Here is a 23,413-nt window from a genome sequence, read left to right on the forward strand (position 1 = left end):
AGGCAGGGCCCGCCCCCAGGCAGGGCCCGCCTCGCCCCGCCCCTCGCCCCGCGCGTCATCCCGCCTCCCCGCTGGATTGGCCGCCGCCTCGGCCCTCGGCCTTTCCAGTATGGCGGCGCCCAGCGGAGCAGCGAGCTGCGAGGACTTCGCCGAGTTCCAGGTAACCTGCGTGGGGCGGGGGGTGGCCCGAGGGCGGAGGGGAGCTCCCGTCGCCTCCCCGCGCCGGCGCCCGGCGCGCTCCCGCCGCCTCCTCGCAGCGCCGCGCGGCCCCGAGGGAGCGCGCGCCCCGGCGGGGGGAGGCGAGGTCACCCCTCCCCGCTACGGTCGGGGTGCGGCGGCGGCGGCGGCGGCGGCAGAGTCCGGCCTTCCCCTCGCTTCCAGCGGCGGGAGCACGGTGCTCTCTGGGAGGGAGCGGGGCAGGGGATCCTCCTCCCGACGTCCCCCCTCCTTCCCGGGAGGGGGAGCCCGCGGCGTGGGAGCCTCCGTGGGCGGAGGGAGCTCCGTGGACACCTTCACCTTATTTAATGACGCGTGAAATACCACATATGTCTTCGGTGGTGTGAGCAGAGGCCAGGTCGGCTGAGGTCGTGGGACCTGCCGCGTTTCTTAAATATCTTGCCCTAAAAAAGGTGGGTTTTATTCGAAGTTTGCGCTTTTGCTGCAGGTTGTGCCTGGTTTCCCGCCTGGGAACGTTAACGGGAGAGGATGGGGCTTTGGACAGAGGCTCTCCGGCCTCTCCGTAGCGCGGGGCGGGTTTCCTGAGGGAACCAGTGCGAGTGGGGTCCGGCTGCTGGGGCAGGCAGGGCCAGCAGGCTTCGGGGGGATGTTCGTTACTCAGCGCTGACTAGTTCTCTCCGTTCCTCTGGCCTTTGCTGTTAAGGAAACTAGTTGGTTTGCAGCACATACTGCTGCGTGCAGAAATTGTTCGTTTGGTGGGTTTTTTTGCTGTTTGTAAGCAATCTGCTTAATTTTTTATTAAAGACTTAGAAAATTCATTGCAGTAAGCTTCTCTCAGAGATATAAGCAAAGATTTTTATTTTATTTTATTTTTAATACAGGAGTTGCTCAGGGTGATGAGGACAATTGATGACAGAATCGTCCACGAATTAAACACTACGATTCCAACAGCTTCCTTTGTGGGGAAAATTGATGCCGGCCAGACGTGTAAAGAGCTGTACCAGTCTGTGAGTGTGCACTCCTTTGACTTTCAGCTCACTCCCTGATGTGTTATTAGGTGTGGTCGCCAGTAGAGCATCTTCAGTTTCTAGGGAAACCACTGCCTTGATATATCATGCTTAATATGTATCCATAACTGGCATGATCGACTTTTCTATGCAGCTAAACCACGCGTATGTAACAGCTACTTCAGTTTAAAACCACGCGTGGAACTTACTTGTCTGCAATACCGATTCTTCGAGGCGTTCTTCAGGCTTCAGTGGATGGCGTTAGCTCAGTCCGCTTCTTTTAAAAATGGGTGCTAGCACATTTTTGCACTACTTTGCAAGACTCCTGCTCATGTATATCTTTGACTTTTGATCAAGTTGGTAGCTGCTGCTCAAAGCAGTGTTGCTTCCAACATGGGGATTATAGAGTCAAAGGGATTTCTGTAGGCACAGCAGCACCTTGACTTTGGAAAGTCTCTCTTAAACTTGTAACTCAGAGGCTTTTATTCTCTGCTGAACTAGTTGTTGTGACTTTCTTTCTCTCCCCACTTAGCTGATGGATGCTCACACCAGCAGAGAGAGAATCATCAAAAACTGCATCGCTCAGACTTCCAGTGTAGTGAAAACTCTCAGAGAAGAGAGGGAAAAGGCCCAGGATAACATAGCATTATTAAAGCAACTCAGGAAAGAGCAGACAAAGGTGAGTGGTGCTTTTTAGAGGTCACTTAGAGAGGAAGAAGAGGGTATCTTTCCCAAATGGAAGGACCGGTGTGATGGCGAGAACCTGAAGTGGGTCCTGACTCAGCCAGTCTTTTCCAAGGTTCTTGTTGGCTGGGTTTGTGAGAATCATTTCCCCTAGCCCACAAGACAGAGCTGCTTTTATCCTGCAAGTGGAGCATTTTCTGAGATCCCATTGCACAAATGCTGTAGAAAAACGTGTACATCCCCACGGTGGACTCTAAGCTTCACTAACACCACTTAGAGTACAACTTACCTGCAGCTTGCTTAGTCCTCTCAAAATGCCTGAAGGTTCATTTTGCCTTTTTGAGATCTTGTAAAACGAGTATACCTGCAAACGGCAAGTATGGGTGCCAAGATGCAAACACCAGAAGATAATGAAATACGGCTTTTGTGTATGTCTCTTGCACCACACGGTTACGCAGCCTTAAAGCTGTCCCTTTTCATCATCACCCTGAGAAGCATCGTTCTCACTCGGTGGATTAATTGGAGTTCCTGTCCTCTACAAGGAGCTGCCAGGCAACCTTGAATTCCACTTAACCAACTTTGTTGTTGTTTAGTATTTCTTGGATTAATTTTTTCAATACCTTATGATAGTGTGAGAGAGACTTCTGGGTTTGCATAAGGAATTTTAATGAGCAAGCGCCCTCTCAACCTTGTGGCCTCTGGATGGAAAGTGTACTTCACCAGGCGTGAACAGAGGTGATCTAGATGGAGTATCAGAAGTAGAGAAGGGAACCCCACTGAAGCTCTTGCCCCCATTCCAGGGCCTCCTTTGTAGGGCAAAGGATACTGCATGTGTAGCTCTAGGAGTGGAGATTAGCAGGGATGTGAACTGTTCCATTGATTTCTCTTCCAGACCTGCTCTGTGTGGCTCGTGATCGCTTTACATTTTTTTTCCACACCATAAGCTTGCAGCACATACCAAATAAGACTGCTCGCTTATTGGTTTTTTTGCATACACTGGCTAGGTGTGTCTGTTGTGTTCAGCAGTTTAGTGAGCCTTCCTCTATTGAGGACTGCCTTAACCACGCTTTTGAGTTCCCAATGTAACGGTGAGTTCTTCTCGTAACAGCCAGACATCCCACCACAGATACATATATGGTGTCCTATATAGGGTCCTATATCCTGGGTACAGCTTTCCCTGCTGCAGTACTGTAAGACTTGAAGAGATCGGTCCTGAATTTTGCTTTTGCAGTGCTGAACTTCCTCAAAACCACTTGCCCCTGTACTTCCAAGAGGAGCCTGTTGTAACCTCTGTTTCAAAGAGCAGTTGAATGCTGATGCAGTTGTAGTTAAAGGGCTTCCTGAGGAGATGATTTGAACTCAAGCACCTGATTTTTCCCAGACATTGAGTGAGCGAACTGTTTGTTCATGTGCTTTTCAGAGAAGTGCTCTGTCGTGAACTCAGATTTGCAGAACCAGGTGGCAGGCGAGTGGTTTTATTCTTAAAGCCTCACTTACGGAACTGCTAACAAGAATCCATACTAGTTTGGAAAACTAGAATGGTAGCTTAGTATTTTCTACAAATTTTGTTTGCAGAGCCAAATCTTTAAATTGTTTACTTACTGAGCCCAAAACCTATCACTCACTAGGGTGATCACAATGATAATGTTTAATAATTGGAGGTGATTTCAAATGTTAAAAGCAATCCATGATTTGGAAACATCCCAGAAATCTTTTGATGAGGTGACCTCAAATTTGCACTTGTACTTTATGAGGTGTTGTCCCCCTGCTTTTTTTTGTTTTGGTTCTCTGTGAGAGTTGGTGTTTTTTCTAGTACTCAAATAAGCTGTCTTGAGAACACATCCTATGTTTAAGATTATGCATTTCAAATATATATTCACCTGGTTGCAATACAGATCGGTTTTCTCTTGTTATTTGTGTTTCTCTCATCCTGCTAATGGTACAAATTGGAGGACTTCTGGGTCACTGAGTAAGAAAACTTGGAGTAGTGTCAGTCTAGCAGCCAGTTCTTTTAGTCCACTTACATTAAAACATCATTTGATTATTGTATTAATTTGTTATCGTCTTAGTTTACTTGAATGAAGTGTCATAAAATATCCAACCAAATGAATTCTGGAAATCCAAAATCACAGAATCACAGAATCGTATAGGTTGGAAAAGACCTTTAAGATCATCGAGTCCAACCGTTAACCTAACACTACCAAGACCACCACTATACCATGTCCCTAAGCACCTCATCCAAACGTCTTTTAAATACCTCCAGGGATGGCAACTCAACCACTTCCCTGGGCAGCCTGTTCCAATGCTTGATAACCCTTTCAGTGAAGTAAAATTTCCTAATATCCAGTCTAAACCTCCCCTGGCGCAACTTGAGGCCATTTCCTCTTGTCCTATCACTTGTTACCTGGGAGAAGAGACCGACCCCTCCCTCTCTACAACCTCCTTTCAGGTAGTTGTAGAGAGCGATAAGGTCTCCCCTCAGCCTCCTTTTCTCCAGGCTAAACAACCCCAGTTCCCTCAGCTACTCCTCGTAAGCCTTCTGCTCTAGACCCTTCACCAGCTTCGTTGCCCTTCTCTGGACATGCTCCAGCACCTCAATGTCTCTCTTGTAGTGAGGGGCCCAAAACTGAACACAGTATTTGAGGTGCGGCCTCACTAGTGCTGAGTACAGGGGCACGATCACTTCCCTAGTCCTGCTGGCCATGCTATTTTTGATACAAGCCAGGATGCCATTGGCTTTCTTGGCCACCTGGGCACACTGCCGGCTCATATTCAGGCGGCTGTCAACAAACACCCCCAGGTCCTTCTCTGCCAGGCAGCTTTCCAGCCACTCTTCCCCAAGCCTGTAGCGTTGCGTGGGGTTGCTGTGGCGCAGGTGCAGGACCTCGCACTTGGCCTTGTTGAACCCCATACAATTGACCTCAGCCCATCGATCCAGCCTGTCCAGGTCCCTCTGCAGAGCCTGCCTACCCTCCAGCAGATCAACACTCCCACACAACTTGGTGTCATCTGCAAACTTACTAAGGGTGCACTCGATCCCTTTGTCCAGATCATTGGTAAAGATATTAAACAGAACTGGCCCCAACACCGAGCCCTGGGGAACACTGCTTGTGACCGGCCGCCAACTGGAGTAAACTCCATTCACCACCCCTCTTTGGGCCCGGCCATCCAGACAGTTCTTTACCCAGCAAAGAGTACACCCGTCCAAGCCATGAGCAGCCAGTTTCTCCAGGAGAATGCTGTGGGAAACCGTGTCAAAGGCTTTACTGAAGTCTAAATAGACAACGTCCACAGCCTTTCCCTCATCCACTAGGCGGGTCACCTTGTTGTAGAAGGAGGTTGGTCAAGCAGGACCTGCCTTTCCTGAACCCATGCTGGCTGGGCTTGATCCCTTGGTTATCCTCCACATGCTGTGTGATGGCACTCAGGATGATCTGCTCCATCAGCTTCCCCGGTACTGAGGTCAGGCTGACAGGCCTGTAGTTCCCTGGGTCCTCCTTCTGGCCCTTCTTGAAGATGGGCGTCACATTTGCTAATCTCCAGTCAACTGGGACCTCCCCAGTTAGCCAGGACTGCTGGTAAATGATGGAAAGGGGCTTGGTGAGCACATGGTGAGCACAAAACACTGTTGAGCTTTGTGAGCTTGGTGAGCACAAAACATACAGCATAATGATTATTAGCTTTATCAATCAAATTAGTAAGGCTTCTTAAAATGTCAGAGTATTTTTTAAAACCAACAAAAAAACCCCCTGTAGAGTCATGTTGATTAACACTATATTGCTGTTCAGGTCTGTAACTCTAAGGAAAAGGCTAAAGTAGTAGTTTTGCTTAGGCTTGGTGTCAATGGCAATTAATTTGACAGTCCAGATGATTGTAAACCTATTCACATCCTCCAGCAGGAAAAACGTTTCTTTGAACTGCTAAAGGTCTTCTGAGTGGTTATTTTATAGAGACTAATCCTGGTCATCTAGTCACCCTGTTGATGCTGGATTGTTATTTCAAACCGTTTGGGGTCCTGTTGAGTAGGTAAAAGTTCATCCAACAACTGTATTAGCTGTGTGTGTCTGGACATCTTACTTGGAAGGTTTTTGGTGGGATTGCTGTCTTAGCTTGCACCTGTTCACCAGCTCTCCAATTGGAACTATGTATTTAAGATGGATAAACTCTGATCCTTAGTCTGTTGTGTTAAAGACTCCAAAAAAAATACATCCTAAATGTAGGGAAAACTGGCAGATGGTTCTTTTATCTCCTACTGTTGCTTCAGGGCCTCATGGCAGGGTCAAAATACCACAGGTCTCCTGAACACAACTGTCACACGTGCCCCTTGGAGTTTCTAATAGGTGTGAAACAAAGAGATTCTTACATTTCTCATGGGTCGAGTGAGTGCTCAAGAACTGTGTATTGTGGTAGTTCTTGCCAGAGCTTTTGCATCCATGTAAACCTGATTTGTCCTACTGTGATCACGTAACGTATTAACTGGTTCAGATAGCGTGAACATATGTGATCTGTTCTTGTAGACCTTTTTTTTGGTCAGTGCACAGAGTAGACAGCAAAGGAAGTGGAGGGGATCTCTTTATGATCTTAATTCTAAATCCAGAATCTGAGACCTGTGTGTTCAGTCCTATCTTTGCTGCCAGCTCCCTATATGACTCTAATAAAGTATGTGTGGAAGAATGACAACTCAAGGCTGCAGAGCTAACCCCAGCACTGGCATTCTCCATGCCGAGTGCTTGAATTAGGCGTAGTTATTTTTGTCTGCGAAGCCATTAATGTTAATCAGTTAATTGCTAGCAAATCTTGATGGGCAATATTTAAGAACGGAGCATTAGTAATCAGGAGATACTTCTGCCAGGCTTGCATTGCGAGTCTGCCTTCACTGTGCCCCTGCAGACTTCAGTCTGCCCCAAGTATAGGCTGAATGGAAGGGCCAGACTTTCAGGATGATTATGGATCGTGCCCTTCAGTTTGCACCATCGGAGGGGATGCGCACCTGGTACTGGGGTTGTGATGTAGAAAGGTGCAATGGCAGCAAATACTGAAGGCTGCAGGGAGGCCTGTTTGACAATAACCTCTTTATCTGTTACTCTCTGCAGTTGAAATTGATGCAGTCGGAGCTGAATGTTGAAGAAGTGGTAAACGACAGAAGCTGGAAGGTACTCAGTCATTTAAAATAGTGATGATGTTCTGTCCCAACAGACAGTCCTGCACTGGAGGTGTGGGACCGGTGCCTTATGAGGCAGGTTAATTAGAAATAGGTGAGGGCAGTGCTGAGGGAAATGTTTCAGATCAGTCATTTTCCCAGTTCTGGATACAGAAATCAAAGCTTTTCAGCTGCACTGCAAAGGAAAGAAAACCATCTGATTTAGGGGGGAGGAAGGACTGTGGACTACTCCCTGCATAGATCCCTTTCTCTGCCTTGCCCAGTGGCTAAGGACTCTGTAGACTTTTCTGTGGTGGCCTGTCTGAAAAGCTTTGCTGGGCCTCTAACAATGTCACAGGGATGAGTCTTTCAAATTTGATTGTGTCTGGTACTGATCATGCTTCTGAGCAAGCAGAGGCCAGAGGAGGGTGGGGCTGTACAAGCTGAACCTTTTCTTGATGGAGCTTCTGCAGGCCTGGACTGATGCTCCCCTGGTGCAAAGGGCAGGCTTGCCGTCGCTCTCCTGCGTCAATAGAGTGGGTACATCACCCTCTGGATTGGTGGCCCCAGACACTGTCTTGTTATAAAGTGATCTGAACACTGAGCTTAAATTCTGAGGTGGCTGTATTCTGTCACTGCAGCATTTCACGTCTAGCGTCCTTTTCTCACTTGTTGTAGCTTTTCAGAGCTTTCAATACTGTATAGAGAACCTCTTTCCCTCTCTAAATGCAAAAAGGATTTTTGCAAATACCTGGTACCAGCTGCAGCTCCCTTTTTAATCTCTGCTTCAGGATTTTAGTCCTCTAGATTGCATCAGCATAAACGCAATACGGCTTGTGTATTCTTGGAGGTCTAGTCACCACAATACAGCTCAATGGTTCAAAGGCTGATTAGATGAGCATCTACAGGTTTTTCCAGGTATGCTTTGCTGTCCATACTGCCTCTGTACTGTCTGAAAAAGCTAATCATGCCCTTAAGCTTAATTAATTTAAAGCCAGCTCAGATATGACTAAGTGACACTGCAGCCTTAACAACATGCTGCAGGCCACCAGTGACAAACATTTTATGGCAACACTGCTGTCAGTTTTATTTAAAAGGGGTGGGGGGAAGACCCGCCCCACACTATCTCCATTCTGAAGCCCAGAGTTGGCACCAAAGTTAGCACTGATGCCAGTGGTTTCCTGTAGCTGCGTTAAGCTTTTGCTAGTGACAGAAATGTCCAATTTTCCTGAAGATGGAGAACGTTTTGTTTATAAATAGTGAGGTATGCGTGGTGCAGAGATATCTTAGCCTGCTAGTGTTTAAAGTAGGGCTTGAAGAGAAAAGTGTTTCTGGGTTTTATCTCCAGCTCTGCTATTGTCTCCATCTGAATATAGGCATAACTGTCTCATTTAGCTGCCTGTAAAAATACCTCACTGAAGGAATTAGACCCAGTCGTAGTTGTGGACCGAATGCAATTTGTTACATGGAAGTGGTTACTGGTGTGCAGGTGAGGACCTCCACTCTTTTTTTTTACTGTTGCAGACTTTTAGTTGGAAACTACACTTATGTATTTACATTAACCCTAACCAGCTGAAAACTGATTGGAAAAATCTGATTAGGAAACAGTTATTTTCAAACACTTACTCTGGGTAGCTGTAGCAATAGTGGCATACAGAAAGATGCTGCTTTATAGAAATGCATGCGGCAGAATTTTGTTTGGCTGATACCAAACAAGGAATTGACTTCCAAAACAAGGCACTTGCATTAGTCTCTGTACAGCACCTCCACTCTGGAGTTTATCGTTGGAGTGTTTTGCATTAATATGTAAAAGACAGCAAAATCAAACTTCTGCGTAGTAACATGAATGTTAAGTTACCTCAAGCACTGTTTTTCCTGTCTGAAAAATGAGAATAGCACTTCACAGGTAGACCAATGGAGTTAGCTGGCCTGAGTAACACACTGAGATCTCTGGGTCAATGATCCTAAAAATAGGAGGCAGTGTTAGTAAGATTGCAGTATTGATCTTCCTTCCATAGGCTGCAGAGTTACTGTTAAAGATGCTTTAAAAGTTTGCATGATAGCAAGCTGGAAGCTGCAATGTTTTTGATGTGGTGTTTGATGCAAGAGACCCTTACAGTGTTTTAGAGTGTATTTCCAGTACCCTTTAAGACATATATGCCCTTAAAATGTCTGTGGCAGAGAAAGGACAAAACTGGTGCAATTTGCTTAGTATTGAAATGCTTCTGAATTTGGAACTCTTTGTGGCTCTTAATTTCTGCAGTTTCCTTCTATAACTAATCCGATCTCAGACGTTTACATACTCTTTAACTCTTCCAGAGGTGTCCATTGCATGTGGTAATGTAGTGGGACACGCTGTCTGTGTGCATGTGAAATAAACTGTATCACAAGTTCTATTTTCTGCAATATGAAGCAGTTTCTAATATATGTCTGTTTCTTAAAGTAAATTAAATCTGAAAATAAGTTGAAAATGACTCAAAAATTGTTAAGAATCAATGATAAAAGTAACGCATGCTGCAAACTTCACTTTTGCTGAAGTTGCCATAGGTTCTGCGCTCTGAATAAGGAGATCAGCTGTAGAAGTAGAAGATTCTAGGAAGATATTGTTTAAAATAATGTATTTATATAAATGTGATGCATAACTCCCCCAAAATTCCAAGACCGCTCACTTTGCATGTGAAGCCAATGGGAGAGTTCATGGAACTTGACATCCTGAAGATCACAGGCATTTGGATCTGAAAAGTCTCTGGACAGCTTGGCAAAACGTGCTCTTGCAGGAGTGCTGGTGGGGGAACTAATAACCGCCAGTGCCTCAACTTGGTGCTAGATGGTGCTCGTGTCGCTTTACAGGACATGTGCTCAACAAAGTTTGGAGCCAAGACAATAACTAACTTGCTTGTGAAGAGCACCTGTAACTTTGGTGTGAGCCAATGTGTTGTGCTTTTGATTCAGACTGCCTTATTTTAAATAGTCATCACATTTATTGGCCTTCCTTAGGGTAAGCAGTCTGCTTGACAAGGCCTGCAGTTCAAGCTAAATGAACATGATCTTCAGTCTCTAGTTCTGTGTGCTAAATTTTACCCAGAGAAGGTGCCAGGGGTGAGTGAGGTGAGAGCAGTGTGCCCTTTGCAATAGGAGGGCTGGCAGCATCAGCACCTGCAGTCAGATAACTAAAAGTGTGAACGTGCCTTCCAAGAGCGCTTGCACCTCTTTTTAGCTGTCACAACAATGTAAAATGCATTTGCTCAGGAAAGAGAAGTATACAATGTCCAAATTGGAATTCCAGATTGAACTTAACAGAACACAGCTGGTCAGGAGCCTTCCACTGATAATTTCCCCTCTTTCTTTAAAAAAAAAAGGTATCATCATCTTTGAGGATAACAGACTACCAGGATTATAAGTCTGCCTTATCCGAGGGAGAACATTTTTAGTGCTGTGCAGTCCCCCAGCATCAGGCTGCAAACCTTGGATTCATTAAAGCCAGGAGAAAATGTGAATGGAGACAGATGCCTTGGTATGTACCATTTATTGGTACAGCAGGCTGGGCAGCTTGAGATGGGTGCTACGTGAAGAGATAGTTGTCAGTTGTCTGAACTAGCTCTGAAGTTCTGATCATCGCCTGGATGAGGGCTGATTCGCCTTTGCTCTTCTGTTTTGGTGTCTCAGGTATTTAATGAGCGTTGCCGAATTCACTACAAGCCTCCGAAGAGTCAATGATGTGGAGTATTTTCCATCAAGGTGGTCCATAACCATGAGAGGCAAACTGGAAAGAGACCTTGGGTGAGCTGTATTGGAACCCTCCAGAACCAGTAGAACCCAGTCTTGTTTTGTTTTGGACCTACTTAGCTGAAATCTCAAGGTTGAAATGATTCTCCTGTAATTAAGAGAAAACAACTCATCTTTTGTACAAAACACATGAACAAATGAGTTTTATAGTATTAAAATAATTTTCAAATGGAATGCGAAACTGGCATCTTTCTTGAACTTCTACAGCTTCAGCACTCCTAGAGGGGAAGAAACAGTAAAAACCAGCTCTGAGAGGGAGGACAGGGCTCTCCCTGAACTGGTGCTTGCCAAACTATCAGGGAACATGGTGTGTTTTTGTGAGTAATCTACTAAAATCTGAAAGGAAATAAAAATTGCAGGATGATCAGCAAGTGTAGGTTCAGCATCCCTGAAAGTAAGAAGCTACCAGCATTGTTCTGAACTACTCAACACTAGCAGCATTGGTTCAGAGTTGCACATGGATACAGGTTTGCCATTGTTCCCGCAATGCGGACAGGCAGCATCTGTTGCATACTGTCCTTTGGTCTGTGTTACCAAAGTCTGGATTTTTTCTTTAAATAGGGAATGTAGTGTCGATTAAAACCACTTTGGGTTGGAGATGAAGATATATGTCATTCAGGAATGAGACAGTTAACTATCCAGTGACCCTATTTTGTCCCTCCTTCTGAACCTTTAAAATGAATTCTATAGGTGAATTGCATTTGAACTGAGAAAATAGCTGTGCATACCTGATCCTGTTGATGCTGGCTATAGTGTTGTGTTTAGAAAGCTTTAAATGCAATGCCCCTGCAGTAACAGCATTTAAAAGCGGAGAAGTATGAAGAAAGCAGAATTGCTGTAATTATACCTTTATTTTTTACTAACTCTAATTGGCTGACAGTCAAATGACAATGTCTGCTTGGTTGCCAGCTGTTTTTATTACTTAGTGATAAGTCTTTAAGAACCATTAAACTTGAACAGAGCCTTAAAAATACAGGCCCCATCCTGCGAACACTTTCAGTTACAGCATTGAAATGACCACATACTCTCACATCCTTAAAAGCTGTGCATATATGGGGGGTGGGAAGTAAATGGAGGAATGTACCTGTGTTGCTGAAAGCTGGCAAAAATCTGTGCAGCATCATCTGTTTTATAGTTGTTTGTCCAGTAGAGACTTGAACTACTTGGTGGCCTTTACTTTTAGGCAGCAGAGTCATTTAGTCTCACTTTTCTTTGAGAATGAGGCAGAAATATATTTTAAGTCTTTGAGGATGTAAATCCTAGTGTTCAAACTTCATTTTTTTTCCTTTTTTCCCAAGGTACTGCAACTGTTCTAAGCAGAACTTTACTCCAGTTGGAGCGCTCGTCTCACTCTTGAAGTATTCTCATTGTTTTTCTGCAACTCTGAAAGCAGAAAACATGTTTGTTCTTCAACTTTTAAATTCTTATAATTGTTTATCTTGAAGTGGAAATCATATACTGCTCAGAACTGTGGGCTGAAACGCCAGTAACCTAATTTCCACAGGAGATGGTCCACTAATGAGATGTTGAGAACAGTTAGTTTTGATTTCAAAGCTGGTGCTCTAATACTGACCTCTAATATAGGTGTCTAAAATATTTGTTCTCTCCAGGGCTTGGATCTACAACTGTGGGGACAAATTATCCTTTTAAGCCAGTTGTATGATAGAAACTTCTGCCAGTGTGTATAGAGTTGGCATCTGAAATCTAAGCTTGTATTGTATTTCTGTAGAAACTAGAGATTGTAATGAGAATTAATCACTGTCCTCCTCTATCCATCCAGATGTTTGCTCAGCTGTTGTGGGAAAACTTCTTCACTTAAGCAGGTGCTGTGAAAAATGACCTGTGAAAAGGATGTTGTACATACACAGATTTTTTTTTGCAGTAGCCCAGCTTAGCATTTGTTATGAGAAAACTATGTAAAAAAAACCCCAACCCCAAGATAGCACTATTTTTCATTTGAATATAAGGCCAAACAAGTACATCTATACAAACCTGTATATGAAAAACTTCTGACACCATAAGAAGACTTCTAAGTCCCAAACATCCCTTCTTCAGGTGTTTGCAGCTTGTATACAGAGGGTTGCACTAAGAAGTTGAATTACTCGATTTAGTTTGCTCTGAGCACAGAGGGTTATCTCTTACAGTACATGGCAAATCAGATGGATCAGAGGCTGTTTGAATCTTGCTGTTGAACTTAGTGGAACATTAAGGTGAGTAACTGGAATTGCATGCCGTGCTTTGGGTCACAGGGAAAGAGCTAAATTTTTGCTAATTTTTGAGTACTTAAGATCTGCCTGTGAAGTGGGATGTTTTGTGATCGTGTGTAAATGGCATTGGTATGAGCTGTGGGCCATACTAAACAAAGGCAGGTAAAAACTCTGTGTCCAGCGAGACCTGTCCATTCTAGGATCATGCCTAGTCTGCGATTGAATCCTGCTTCAACTTCACCATCAAGGTAGTCACAAAATTACTAGGCTGCTTGATGTCATATGTGAATCAAATAATGGACCCCACAAATACCAGGATTTCATCCTTTTCCTGGTTCTAACTTTATTTCTGCAAGTAAAGGCACTTGAACAAAAAGCACAACTGATGCCCTTGCCCAGAGTCTAGATCTCCTGCAGGTGGCTTCCCCCTCTACTAGGGCTTTCCCATTGCTTGGAGATGGTGAATATAGATGGGCAGATCCGGGTTCCTTGGAAAGCCCTCTGAAGCATGTGCTTTTTACTTCCTTCTGTGAAGTAGAAAGAGGTGTTTTTTTCTGACACTCATTGCTGTTGTCTTCTGCAGCCTGTAGGTACTCAAGACTGATGAAATAGGTAATCTCTTCACAGAAATTTTTTAAGGATAGAACTTGGTTGTCTTGAAGCAGACTGAAGGGAAGAAGCTCTTTACTGGTACCGAAGGCTCAGCATAGGCAGGGATATGATAACTTTGTGCTGCTGAAGTTCAGGTTTCTATTAATCCTAGTTGATGTACAATGTCAGAAATCTTTTGAAATCAGGGTGGGTAGCAGGAGGGGAAACCTTCTTTGCAGACCAGCGTGTTGAAAGTCAAGGCTGTTGTTACTGTGACAATGACAAGTAGATCCTCAATTGGTAGATGGAGGGCTGCTTTCCTTTGGCAGCTCTTCAGATTTGGTGCAGACCATGTGTCATTTCATCCAGTCATTGCGTGTCTTGTCACTGCGAAACCAGAAGACTGACCTACTGACTTAACTTTCACAATCATTTCTACAGAGGTGGCTTAATTTCTGGTTTAAAAATAACTCATAAATACATAACCCTGGGGTTTGGGTTTTTTTGTTTGTTTGCTTTGCTTTGTTTTGTTACTGTACTGGTGTTTTTATTGACTATAGCTTCTACTTCTTAAAATTGCTTATACAGGACCAGAGAGTGGCCTGCAAGCTGTAAAAATTTGTTTCTTCATTATTGGAATAGTACATAGTGCAAGATGTTACTCAACTTTAAAACTATAAAGAATACTAGCGCTGTTCTCCCAGCACAGATTCTCCAAGTTAACAGCAGTACATTTAGATGAAGAGAAATTGCCATCTGTGCAAATGGTGAGCGTAGGCTGGAATGGTATGTAATATCAAACATGTCTCCAATACTAAAGTAGAGACATTCACTAGCTTGTTGATGTTCTGCAAGAGATGCAATGGGCACGGCTGTTCTTTTCAAGGCAATGTTCCAAATGCTGTTTCATTACATCCAAAGCTTAATAGAGAGAGGTGTAGATGAGGGTTGCCTAGGATAGTCCGTTGCCACTGATCATCTTAGATAGCAGGTCTGTGACACATCAGCATTTCAAAGTGACTTCATGAACTATGTGTGCAGGATGAGTGCTGCATCCCAATCTTAGAAATATCACTGGATTTTGGGACAGCCGTTAGCACTCCCACGGAAAGAAAACAGACTGATTTGTCTTTGTAAACTTTAGTGTCAGCTTGCTGACAATTAGTGTTGAGTTTCCTTCCCTTCTGTGCAACTCTGTGCATTCTGGGAGGGAAAAAAAGAAAGTTCTTGTGCTTTGAAGTCAAAAACCAGCAAACCCAGAAATATGGAGTCCAGTGAATGATTTCCACACAACATTAAGATCTTTAGTTTCACACCTAGAGTTTTCCCAAGATTATAAAATAACCCTCGTAGTCTTTGTGTTCAGTGTATTTTTTACTAATCAGAATCAGGGGTTCTCCAGAGGGGTAGTGCTGCCTTGGGGATCTTATCAACATCCCTTCCCAAGGGAGTTAGTGAGATCTGCATTCTGGTGAGTGGAGAAGTTTGTAAAATGACCTGGTTTAGCATTGGTGCTGCGTGGTTGTTGGATGCATTCTATGACTTCTGGCCTCAGTAAGGTGAGCTGGCTCTTCCAGTTAGTTAGCTCATCTGTCCTGCTGTGTGAATAAGATACATGGTAGCAACGTGGTGGAAGATGATCAGCATTTGAGTGAATCAGCAAGGTCTTGTACAAAAGAAGGAGTTTGAGGTCATCAGCTTGAATTGTCATTAACTCTGTGAATTGGGCTGTGAGGAACTCCTCATCTGGAGTGGTGAATTTGGAGAAGATGGCAGACTTCCAGTTTTAACACCTCCCATTCCCATCATTCCCAAGAACTGGGAACATTCTTCTCTTTGTTCAGAAAGATGTTGCTTCAGGGCAACTGTTTTTCCTCAGATGCCTTTCATCCACTCCCATAACACTGCTGCTCAAGTTTGGGAAATTCTGCAACATTCTTATCGGTAACATGCTCTTACCTTGATCTATATACTGTTGAGTTTAGGGCCCTTTACAGCCCCAGTTCCTCAATCTCAGGTCCTTTGTCCCAAGAACAGGCCTTAAAGTTAGATATGAAGTACTTGTTTGCAGTCTGTTGTATCACTCATCATTTGTGAGGAGGGTCAGTAGGCTGGTTAGGGCACCGATAAGTCTGTGCTACACAGTCACCATTGCTGTGGCCGTGAACAGGCTTGTTTCTAGCGAATTCCCTAATGCTGATTCCAGCAGAAATGCCCATTGCCTGTGTGCAGCATATATTCTCATTTCACCCCCTCTCATGTACCCACCCCTAGGGACTAAAAATTGTCTGGTCTGTTGCTACTTCTCTGGTCCTAGCTCTGGAACAACATTCTTCCCATTTGCTGGAGAGTGGGATGGCAGGAATATCAAAGGGAAGTAGTTTTTCTGTAATCTTGAAGTGTTAGCTTTCCGTTACCAGGTAGGGCTGCTAACAGTTGCTAGCCTTTCCTCAGTGGGTTGCATGTGTTTTGAGGTTTGTACATTCATATATAGTCATTAATATGACTGTCATGTGTCTGTGACTGTAACTGCAGAATGAATACTTCTGACTATATATTCTGCACATTACATATTTCAGCAGTGTGTGAAATATAAGTATCTTGAAATTAGAACAGCTATTGTGCACACACAACTACTGTCGTGAGAGGAATCATACTTTGTCTTCCAGGAAATTGGCACTAGAGCTCCAATGAAAATGTAAATGGTACTGCATATTCAGTTGTTATTATGATTGCCTGAATGCAACCATAAGTTTGTTAGGAAAGAAGCAGAAAGAACTTATTTGCAGTACTTACCCAAACCTAGGATTTAATTTTTTCCCCTTCTGGTTCTGGTGTTTACCTTGGCTCCTTTCTGGTCAGGCAGAGGGAAGTAAAGTCACTGAAAGTAAAATGCAGTCTGCTTCTGTTTCCCACTTGGAAGGATATTGAGACAATACAATTTCAAGTTGAACGGGACCTGCACCAAGGAAATTACTGCATGCTTTCTTCTGATCTTGAATGGTGTTGGGAAATACTGGGTGTGACTTCAATCCATTTCCTAAGTGCACAGACTAGTCATCTGCACATGGGTGGAGAGGCGAGAGGTTCTAGTTTCAGCCCAAACCAACTATCTTAAGATGTGGGTGGCTGGAGGCTGTTGTTTGCTTTTCTTATTGATGTGGAGACTATATACACTTAGATTTTAAAGTGCTTTTTACATTTACTATTCATATTACCAGTGCTTTACATTGCCTTTTCCCCATTTTCCCCATTTCTCTCCTTCTCCAGCTCAGTAATGGTAGGCTCCACATGTTACAAGTCATATGACTCCATGACACATGTATATGTATATATATAGAGATGCCTGGTGACTCTGCTCAGACTGCGGTGAACTTCTCTCTTCAGAACCACTCATCATTTCAGAGAAGTTACCTGCCACTATGATGCCTGGGGGCTTATCTGAGGTCAAGCCTGCTACTCCAGAAGTCCAGCATATTGTTAATGAGGTGAGTTGCAACCTATCTGAAGATGAAGTCTCTGTGTCTTCACAGAGTCTTGAGGCCTGAGTCTTGAGGCATGTGCAAAGGCTGGGAGACAAAGTGGTGATACTGAACCAGTGTTTGAACTGAAGAAGCTAGTGCTGAAAATGGGAATCTCCTTGATTGCCAGTAAATACTTTCTCAGCATTCTGCATAGGCAGTGTACCGGTAAGACCGAGACAAACCACTTCTCTGTCTCATCCGTGTCCATAGCCAGGCATAGTACTGGGTACCTTCAGTTAATGTTTGCGTGTAGTTCAAAGACCAGCTCTACTATGCCAGCACTGAGGTTGCTTGTTTGAAATTAAAGGTCATGTGTTTGAAGGGAGAAGATTGTACCTGGTAGAATTAATTTCTCACTGAAGGACATAGATAGGACAAACCATAAGGTAGTATGCACTAAAAAAAGATAAATACAGGACAAGGCTATGGATAAACCGCATGTTCTCTGCTGGCATTTAGTGTTTTCTAGAGTCACAGCTGTGATGCAGGGGCTGCTGGTGAGCCAGTGGGGCAAGGTGAGCTTGGCACAAGGCAAGCAAGGTGAGTCCAGTTGCCATGGTGGTTGGTTACAGGCAGTGGTCCTGTCCTGAAAGCAGCTGTGTGAACAACACCTCTGCAGATCCTCTAACGCCCTGCGGTGCAGCAACTCTTAGAAGAGTATGAAGTGCATCCTGAGGGGTGGGAGGGGAACAATGTGGCATGGGAAAGCTCCTTTTGTGTCTCTCATCTTGTGTTCCCACCCACCCTCCCTCCCAATCCCCTTCACCCTCCCAGCTCTGAAAGATGAGCTCTTCCCCCTTTGGCAACTGCACAAAGCATAATTTAGGTCCTCTTTGAGGAAACAAAAATAGGAAGTAGTGGGTCTGAACATGTTGGGCAATGCTGCTGCACACTCCTGTGTGTGCAGGGCTCCCACCTCCCTCCTTTGCTGTGCCATAGAGGACAGAGTTTGCACTGGCACCATTCCACATCTCCTGCGAGCTTGCAGGCTAAGACCAGGCAATGATGAAACCAGACTAAGGTGAGCTGGGCTGTGCGTGCGGAGGGGCAGAGACACCAGGAGATACCTGTAAACAGGCTGTGTAGGTTGATGCCAGAGTCCAGTACTCTGACCAGGTTCTTTTAGATATTCCACACATGGAGGGTATAATGTTTAATATCCAGTTGACTTACTCTAAGGTATTTGATGTTACATGAGGTTTCTGATTTAGCAGAGTGATACAAATATACTGGTAACACAATACAGATGTAAGTTACTCTGAACAAAATGTGGCAATTGCAATACACAGTTCAATCACAATACCAATGTGATCTCCATTACTGGTCTCTATAAAATGCTCACTGTCACGACGCTGGGTGTCCTCAGTCACCAGGAGGGAGTATGTGGGTTGAAGCCAGCTCAAGCCCGCTGTTCTCTTCAAAATTGTTTTGTTCATTGTTTAGTTTTTATTATCTGTGTTGGGCAGAGCCACGTAATCACTCCCCCCATTCTGGTCTGTTCACATTCTTTTAATAAGCATAGACAGTTACACCACCAGTTGATCCACTCAACTGACATAGCTGTTTATCTAGAACAAACACCCTCTGGTCCCCTTTGTGTTGAGATAAAGTCAGCTTCTTTGCAAATGCTGTGGTCAGTCACACCCAGCATTATTTTCCGAGTGTCGTAGGCACATCGCCCTCGCGCAGCTCCTCTGAGCCTTCTTCCATTGTAGGGCTTTATTGGTCAGTCACAGTCAGCTGGGGTTACCAGAGTTGGGCATGCGTACATGGGGAAGGGCTGGAGTATGTGTTGAGGGGTGGTGATAACAGGTTTTCAGAGGGGAGATAATTTACTGCAGAACAGAAGGAGAAAAGGATTATCTAAAATTGTTTGGGGGGCACCGATTGAATAGCTCAGGAGCAGTATCACTTTGTCCTATGCTGGCACAAGTTAGTTGAAGGAGCAGCACTTGCAGAGATCAGAAATTCCCTTTTACCTATGGAGGGGAGACCTAGACAAGGACTTGTGGCACCTTTGTGTATGTGCAATTCTTATTTCCTCATGTGTAAGACAGGGAGGGCAATGTCTCCTGCCAGCTGGGGGCTGTGAAATTGGACTAATGAGTCTGTGAAATACCTTAAGGGCTTCCTTTGAACACTGCTAGGACAGTGTAGCGTGCCAGATACCAAGCTATGTTTTTAATGCTAGGCTGTGTTATGGGTGATCAAAAGATCCTACCCTATTGCAGGATGTATCGGAGATGAAACCACAGTGCTTAACTGTCAGTGAGCGAACATGCACTTAAAAATGTGAACATTCATTTCAGGCTGTGCTAATGCTCATGAAGTACAGGGCAAATACAGAATCTGAAATGTGAATGTACAGGTTTTCTGTTTGATTCCCAAAGAGGACTGATCTTAATTTTGGTATTCTTCCATTCTCAGTAACTTCAGGAAAATGAAAACAAATTATTCTTTGCTCTTTATTTTCTGAAAGGTGAAATTTTTTTCTTGTGCTGAGTGTGGGAGAGAGAACTCTCCCTGGTCCTTTTTCTTTGAAAAATCTCAAACTCCACTGCAGAGGCTTTGGTATAGTTCTCTAAGGAGAATATTTTTGTGGAGGCAAACCTATGTTGGGGCAATCCTGCTCTGCTTCCAGCCAGATAACAGTGTCACCCTTTACTGATGCAATTCTGTGGGATTTTATGCTCTGCTAAGCAGAGAAGTGATTAATATGATTTGAGTGAAGTTGTGAAGAGCATCTGCAAACCTTGGGATGTCCAAGGTCTATCTGCTCTTGGGACTACATAATTATTTACTTACACCTGTGCCTTGTCTGTAGTCTTCCTTAGTGAGCTGGGGAATGTTATTTATTCAGTCTCCTTGTTTTACAGATGTTGCCTAAAAGTGAGGAATGTTTTGGGTTTAAGGAACTGTTAGGTAAGAGCTTAGGAATGTTATACTTTTCCATCTGAGGATTAAGGAGCTGTCTGTCTGCCTGCCTGATTTTACTGAAAGCTCTGTCCATAAATAGCAAATGAGGGACGTAGTGGTCAGAGGTTGGGAGAGATGTAGAACTGGAGAGAACTGGCTTTGTTTTGTTTTGTTCTGAGAGAGGAATAATATGTACCAGAAGTTGCCACTCAGGAGCATTCTAGGAGCCCTCAAACCCATCCAGCTGGAAGAGGGTTGGAAATTGAAGTTTCCCTGGTTTGCTAGAGTTAGCAGCTCCCGAGTTGAAAGTATAGCTGTCAGTTCCTGGGGATAGGAGTCCCATGGAAGCTGCTCAGAGGAAGAGCAGAGTAAGAGATTATGAGGAACCTGAATATGACAAAAGCATTGGATAATTTCTGACAGTCTGGAAATGGCTGATCTGGATGTTACTAGGGTGCTTTCCGGGACTTGCCTGCTAGGAAGGAGTGCCCTGGGAGTGGTAGCCAGCTGTAGGTGGATGTGCTGAGAAAGCCAAATAGTTCTGTGCATTTCTGCAAAACAGGCAGCTGGTGAGAAGTGCTGACATGCTGCCGGCCCCTCCTGGGGCTGCGTAGGCAGGCTGCCGCATGACACTGCGCTCCTCTGCCTGACTTCTGGAATGCCTCTGCCCTGCATTGAGCCATCGGCATGGGCATCGTGCAGAGGAGAGGCTGTTACCCAGCCTGCAAAAGATTGTTTATGCTTTCTAGATGACAGAAATAAGTTTTTGAGTTACATTTGCTGCAGTTGCCTTTCTGTAGGGAATTCATGTCATCAGATGCAAATGACTATAGTAAAACACTATTACACTGGTACATAAATCATGATGCCTCAGACAGCTGGCCAGACTTCTATTGCTGCTCACAGCTGTCTCCCCTGCTACTCTCCTGCCCTTTCAGCGTAGTAATTATACAAATATTTCATCTCTGAGAGGACAGTACCACTGTAATTGCTGCTGAACTTAAAACTTGCCCTACATTTTGTGTTTCAGGAAAAACTGTTACACCTTTTTTAAATCTTTTTATTAAATATGTATGTGACAAGTCTGTAGATATCTGAACTCAGCATATTTTAAGATCCGTAGGGCTTAAACTGGGTACTGTGCATAAACACATTCTACCTGAGCTGTGAGTGTGAATGGTGTCAGCACAGAGCGTTGTTTCTTATGGAACTACATTACCTGCAGCTACTACATAGTGAAGGATTGATTATGTTTCTGCAGGTCTGGGGTTGATTTCTGGCTCACAATTTAAAGGTTGTACTTCCAGTTTTGGAGGTGGAAGTACATAGTTTACTCCTGGACCATTGTAACTATTATTACAGTTGTTTGTATGTTACATGGTTCTAGATGTTGAAAGGCGTATTTAATTTAAATTACAGCTTTAGCTGCAGGGCTTCCACCAGCACTAGAATAACTTTCAGGAACTACTTGATCAGGTAGTTGTCTCGATACTCTGAAATAACCCTGTTCATTGCAAGTCCTTAAAAAAGCCCATTAAACAGATAGAGTGCAGTTCTGAGGCTGTGAAACACAACAGGGGTCTGCAGCCTCCCAGGCTGACTGGCATGGGCGCAGGTGTTCCAGGCGAGGGGGCCGTCTTGCACTGCTTTGTAACAGTGTGGTTGACATGGGGTGTACCCTGCTAGGGAGCATGGCTTGGTACCTAGCTCCTTTGACAAAAAATTGAAAGGGCAGCAGGTAGCAGTTTCCCTATACTGAGCAGGAGACAGTTTAGCTGGGCAGCTTTCTTTCAGGGCAGGGGGAAATCAACTAGAAAGTCTAATTCTAACAGGATTTTAAAGAATGCTGGAGGCAATGCTAGGAAAGAGGGCTGGAGGTCTTGGTGTAAATTGAATTATTTTGGGGGTTCTGGGTTTATTTCATTAAGGGTGTGTGTTTGAAAGGATGAAAACTGGAGTGGTAGATGTGAAAGAAAAGCCTAAATATGAACCTGCCAACCATTTTCCCCTTTCTTTTTACAGGTGAAGCCACAATTTGAAAGCAGAGAAAACAGGACATATGGAATCTTTAAAGCCATAGTATATAAGACTCAGGTGGTTGCTGGGATAAACTACTTTATTAAGGTTTGTATATATTATAGGGAGGGAGTGCTTTGGAGTTAAACAATACAGGTGACTTGCATAGTGGCTTATAGCAAGAAAGAGAACCAAATGTAGTAGAAAACCATCTGATATGAGTAATAGGGACTATCTTCAGATGCTTATAAAATTCCTCTGTTTGCCACTACTGTAGAACAGGAATCTAAAAACTTATAAAACGTGCACTGTGCTTCTTTGGATGTGAATGGTAACTTTCTTAGGATCATCTCACTCAAAGACTACAGATTGCCTTATCAGATCAAATTATTTAAACTAGTCACAACTCTGCACTTCTGTTTCCTTTCACGGCGAAGTAGCTTCCTGTTGCCTCTGTGTCCTCCAGTTGTGTTTATGATGATGAATTTGAAGTCAGCCTGAGGATCTGATGGAGAGTTAGAGTGAATGAAATTAAATTCTAAAAAAATTTACACTCCCGCACTCCCTCCCACACGCACCAGGATGTGTCAAGTTGTCTGTTCAGGCACTGATGTGTTTGCAGTAAGCCTGAAGACAAGGGATCCTGGCTTTCAGGTTGTCATTGTTTCTTAGGACCGTGTGCCACTTTTGGATAGATCTTTCTGTACCTTCTAGGAACTGACACTGTCTCTGCATCTTGCCTCACCCCTGAGTCATTAAGATTTACTCATTGTCTGTCGTCTCCTACTCTGAGTGTCCCAAGAAGCTGTAAGCTGATGTACTGGGATCTTCATGACCTAAATAGGATGCCATCAAAACCCTTCTCCTGTTGTGCCTTCTGGTGCTTCCACACCCAAGCAGTCCTACTCATTTTCCATTCACATGAGTATGAAGGTTTATATTACAGTTCTTTTCAGATGTAGACAGTTTCTGCCACCAGTTACTATCCAGACTTGGGTTAAGAGCTGTTGGAAGTAAAAATGGAGATACACCCAAAACTAAGCTCCTGAGCAAAAATATTCTTCCAAGTATGTGAAGAGCATCCTTTTGTTTGAACCTGCTTTGAACCCATGATCCTCACTTTCCCGCTGTTTTGGTTTCTAGGTCCAAGTTTCTGATGCTGACTTTGTCCACTTAAAAGTGTTTCAGAGCCTTCCTCAGGAGAACCAAGGTCCCAGCCTTGTCAGTTTTGAGACTGGCAAAACCATAGATGATCCTCTGACCTACTTCTGAGAGATGATAAGGAATTGTGCCTTACTTCTGCAAGTCGTATGTGGATTCTGCCCGTGTCAGTAAATGCATGAAAATAAAATAAGTTTTGAAAGC

General features: G+C 44.1%; 2 protein-coding genes across 6 annotated transcripts; both read left to right on the forward strand.

Annotated features, from left to right (window-relative positions):
- Positions 1 to 17: 17 nt before the first annotated feature.
- MIX23 (mitochondrial matrix import factor 23) lies at positions 18 to 10,931 on the forward strand. Of its 3 annotated transcripts, none has more exons than XM_075511498.1 (5): positions 19 to 160; positions 1,059 to 1,184; positions 1,717 to 1,863; positions 6,962 to 7,021; positions 10,675 to 10,924. In XM_075511498.1, the coding sequence occupies exons 1-5, from the start codon at positions 110 to 112 to the stop codon at positions 10,723 to 10,725; spliced, it is 435 nt and encodes a 144-aa protein (XP_075367613.1). In that variant the 5' UTR covers positions 19 to 109; the 3' UTR covers positions 10,726 to 10,924. The 3 variants fall into 3 exon arrangements, with proteins under 3 accessions (XP_075367621.1, XP_075367613.1, XP_075367630.1); XM_075511515.1 differs by lacking the exon at positions 19 to 160 and adding an exon at positions 338 to 629; XM_075511506.1 differs by lacking the exon at positions 6,962 to 7,021 and having other exon boundaries at positions 18 to 160; positions 10,675 to 10,931.
- Positions 1,738 to 23,405, forward strand: CSTA (cystatin A). Of its 3 annotated transcripts, none has more exons than XM_075511551.1 (4): positions 1,738 to 1,863; positions 16,980 to 17,080; positions 22,055 to 22,156; positions 23,192 to 23,405. In XM_075511551.1, exons 2-4 carry the CDS (start codon positions 17,015 to 17,017, stop codon positions 23,318 to 23,320), a joined length of 297 nt encoding a protein of 98 aa, XP_075367666.1. In that variant the 5' UTR covers positions 1,738 to 1,863; positions 16,980 to 17,014; the 3' UTR covers positions 23,321 to 23,405. The 3 variants fall into 3 exon arrangements, with proteins under 3 accessions (XP_075367666.1, XP_075367672.1, XP_075367657.1); XM_075511557.1 differs by lacking the exon at positions 1,738 to 1,863 and adding an exon at positions 11,119 to 13,004; XM_075511542.1 differs by lacking the exon at positions 1,738 to 1,863 and adding an exon at positions 14,218 to 14,378.
- Positions 23,406 to 23,413: the final 8 nt, after the last annotated feature.

The sequence above is a fragment of the Mycteria americana genome, chromosome 1 (assembly GCF_035582795.1).
Source record: "Mycteria americana isolate JAX WOST 10 ecotype Jacksonville Zoo and Gardens chromosome 1, USCA_MyAme_1.0, whole genome shotgun sequence".
NCBI classification, from domain to species: domain Eukaryota; kingdom Metazoa; phylum Chordata; class Aves; order Ciconiiformes; family Ciconiidae; genus Mycteria; species Mycteria americana.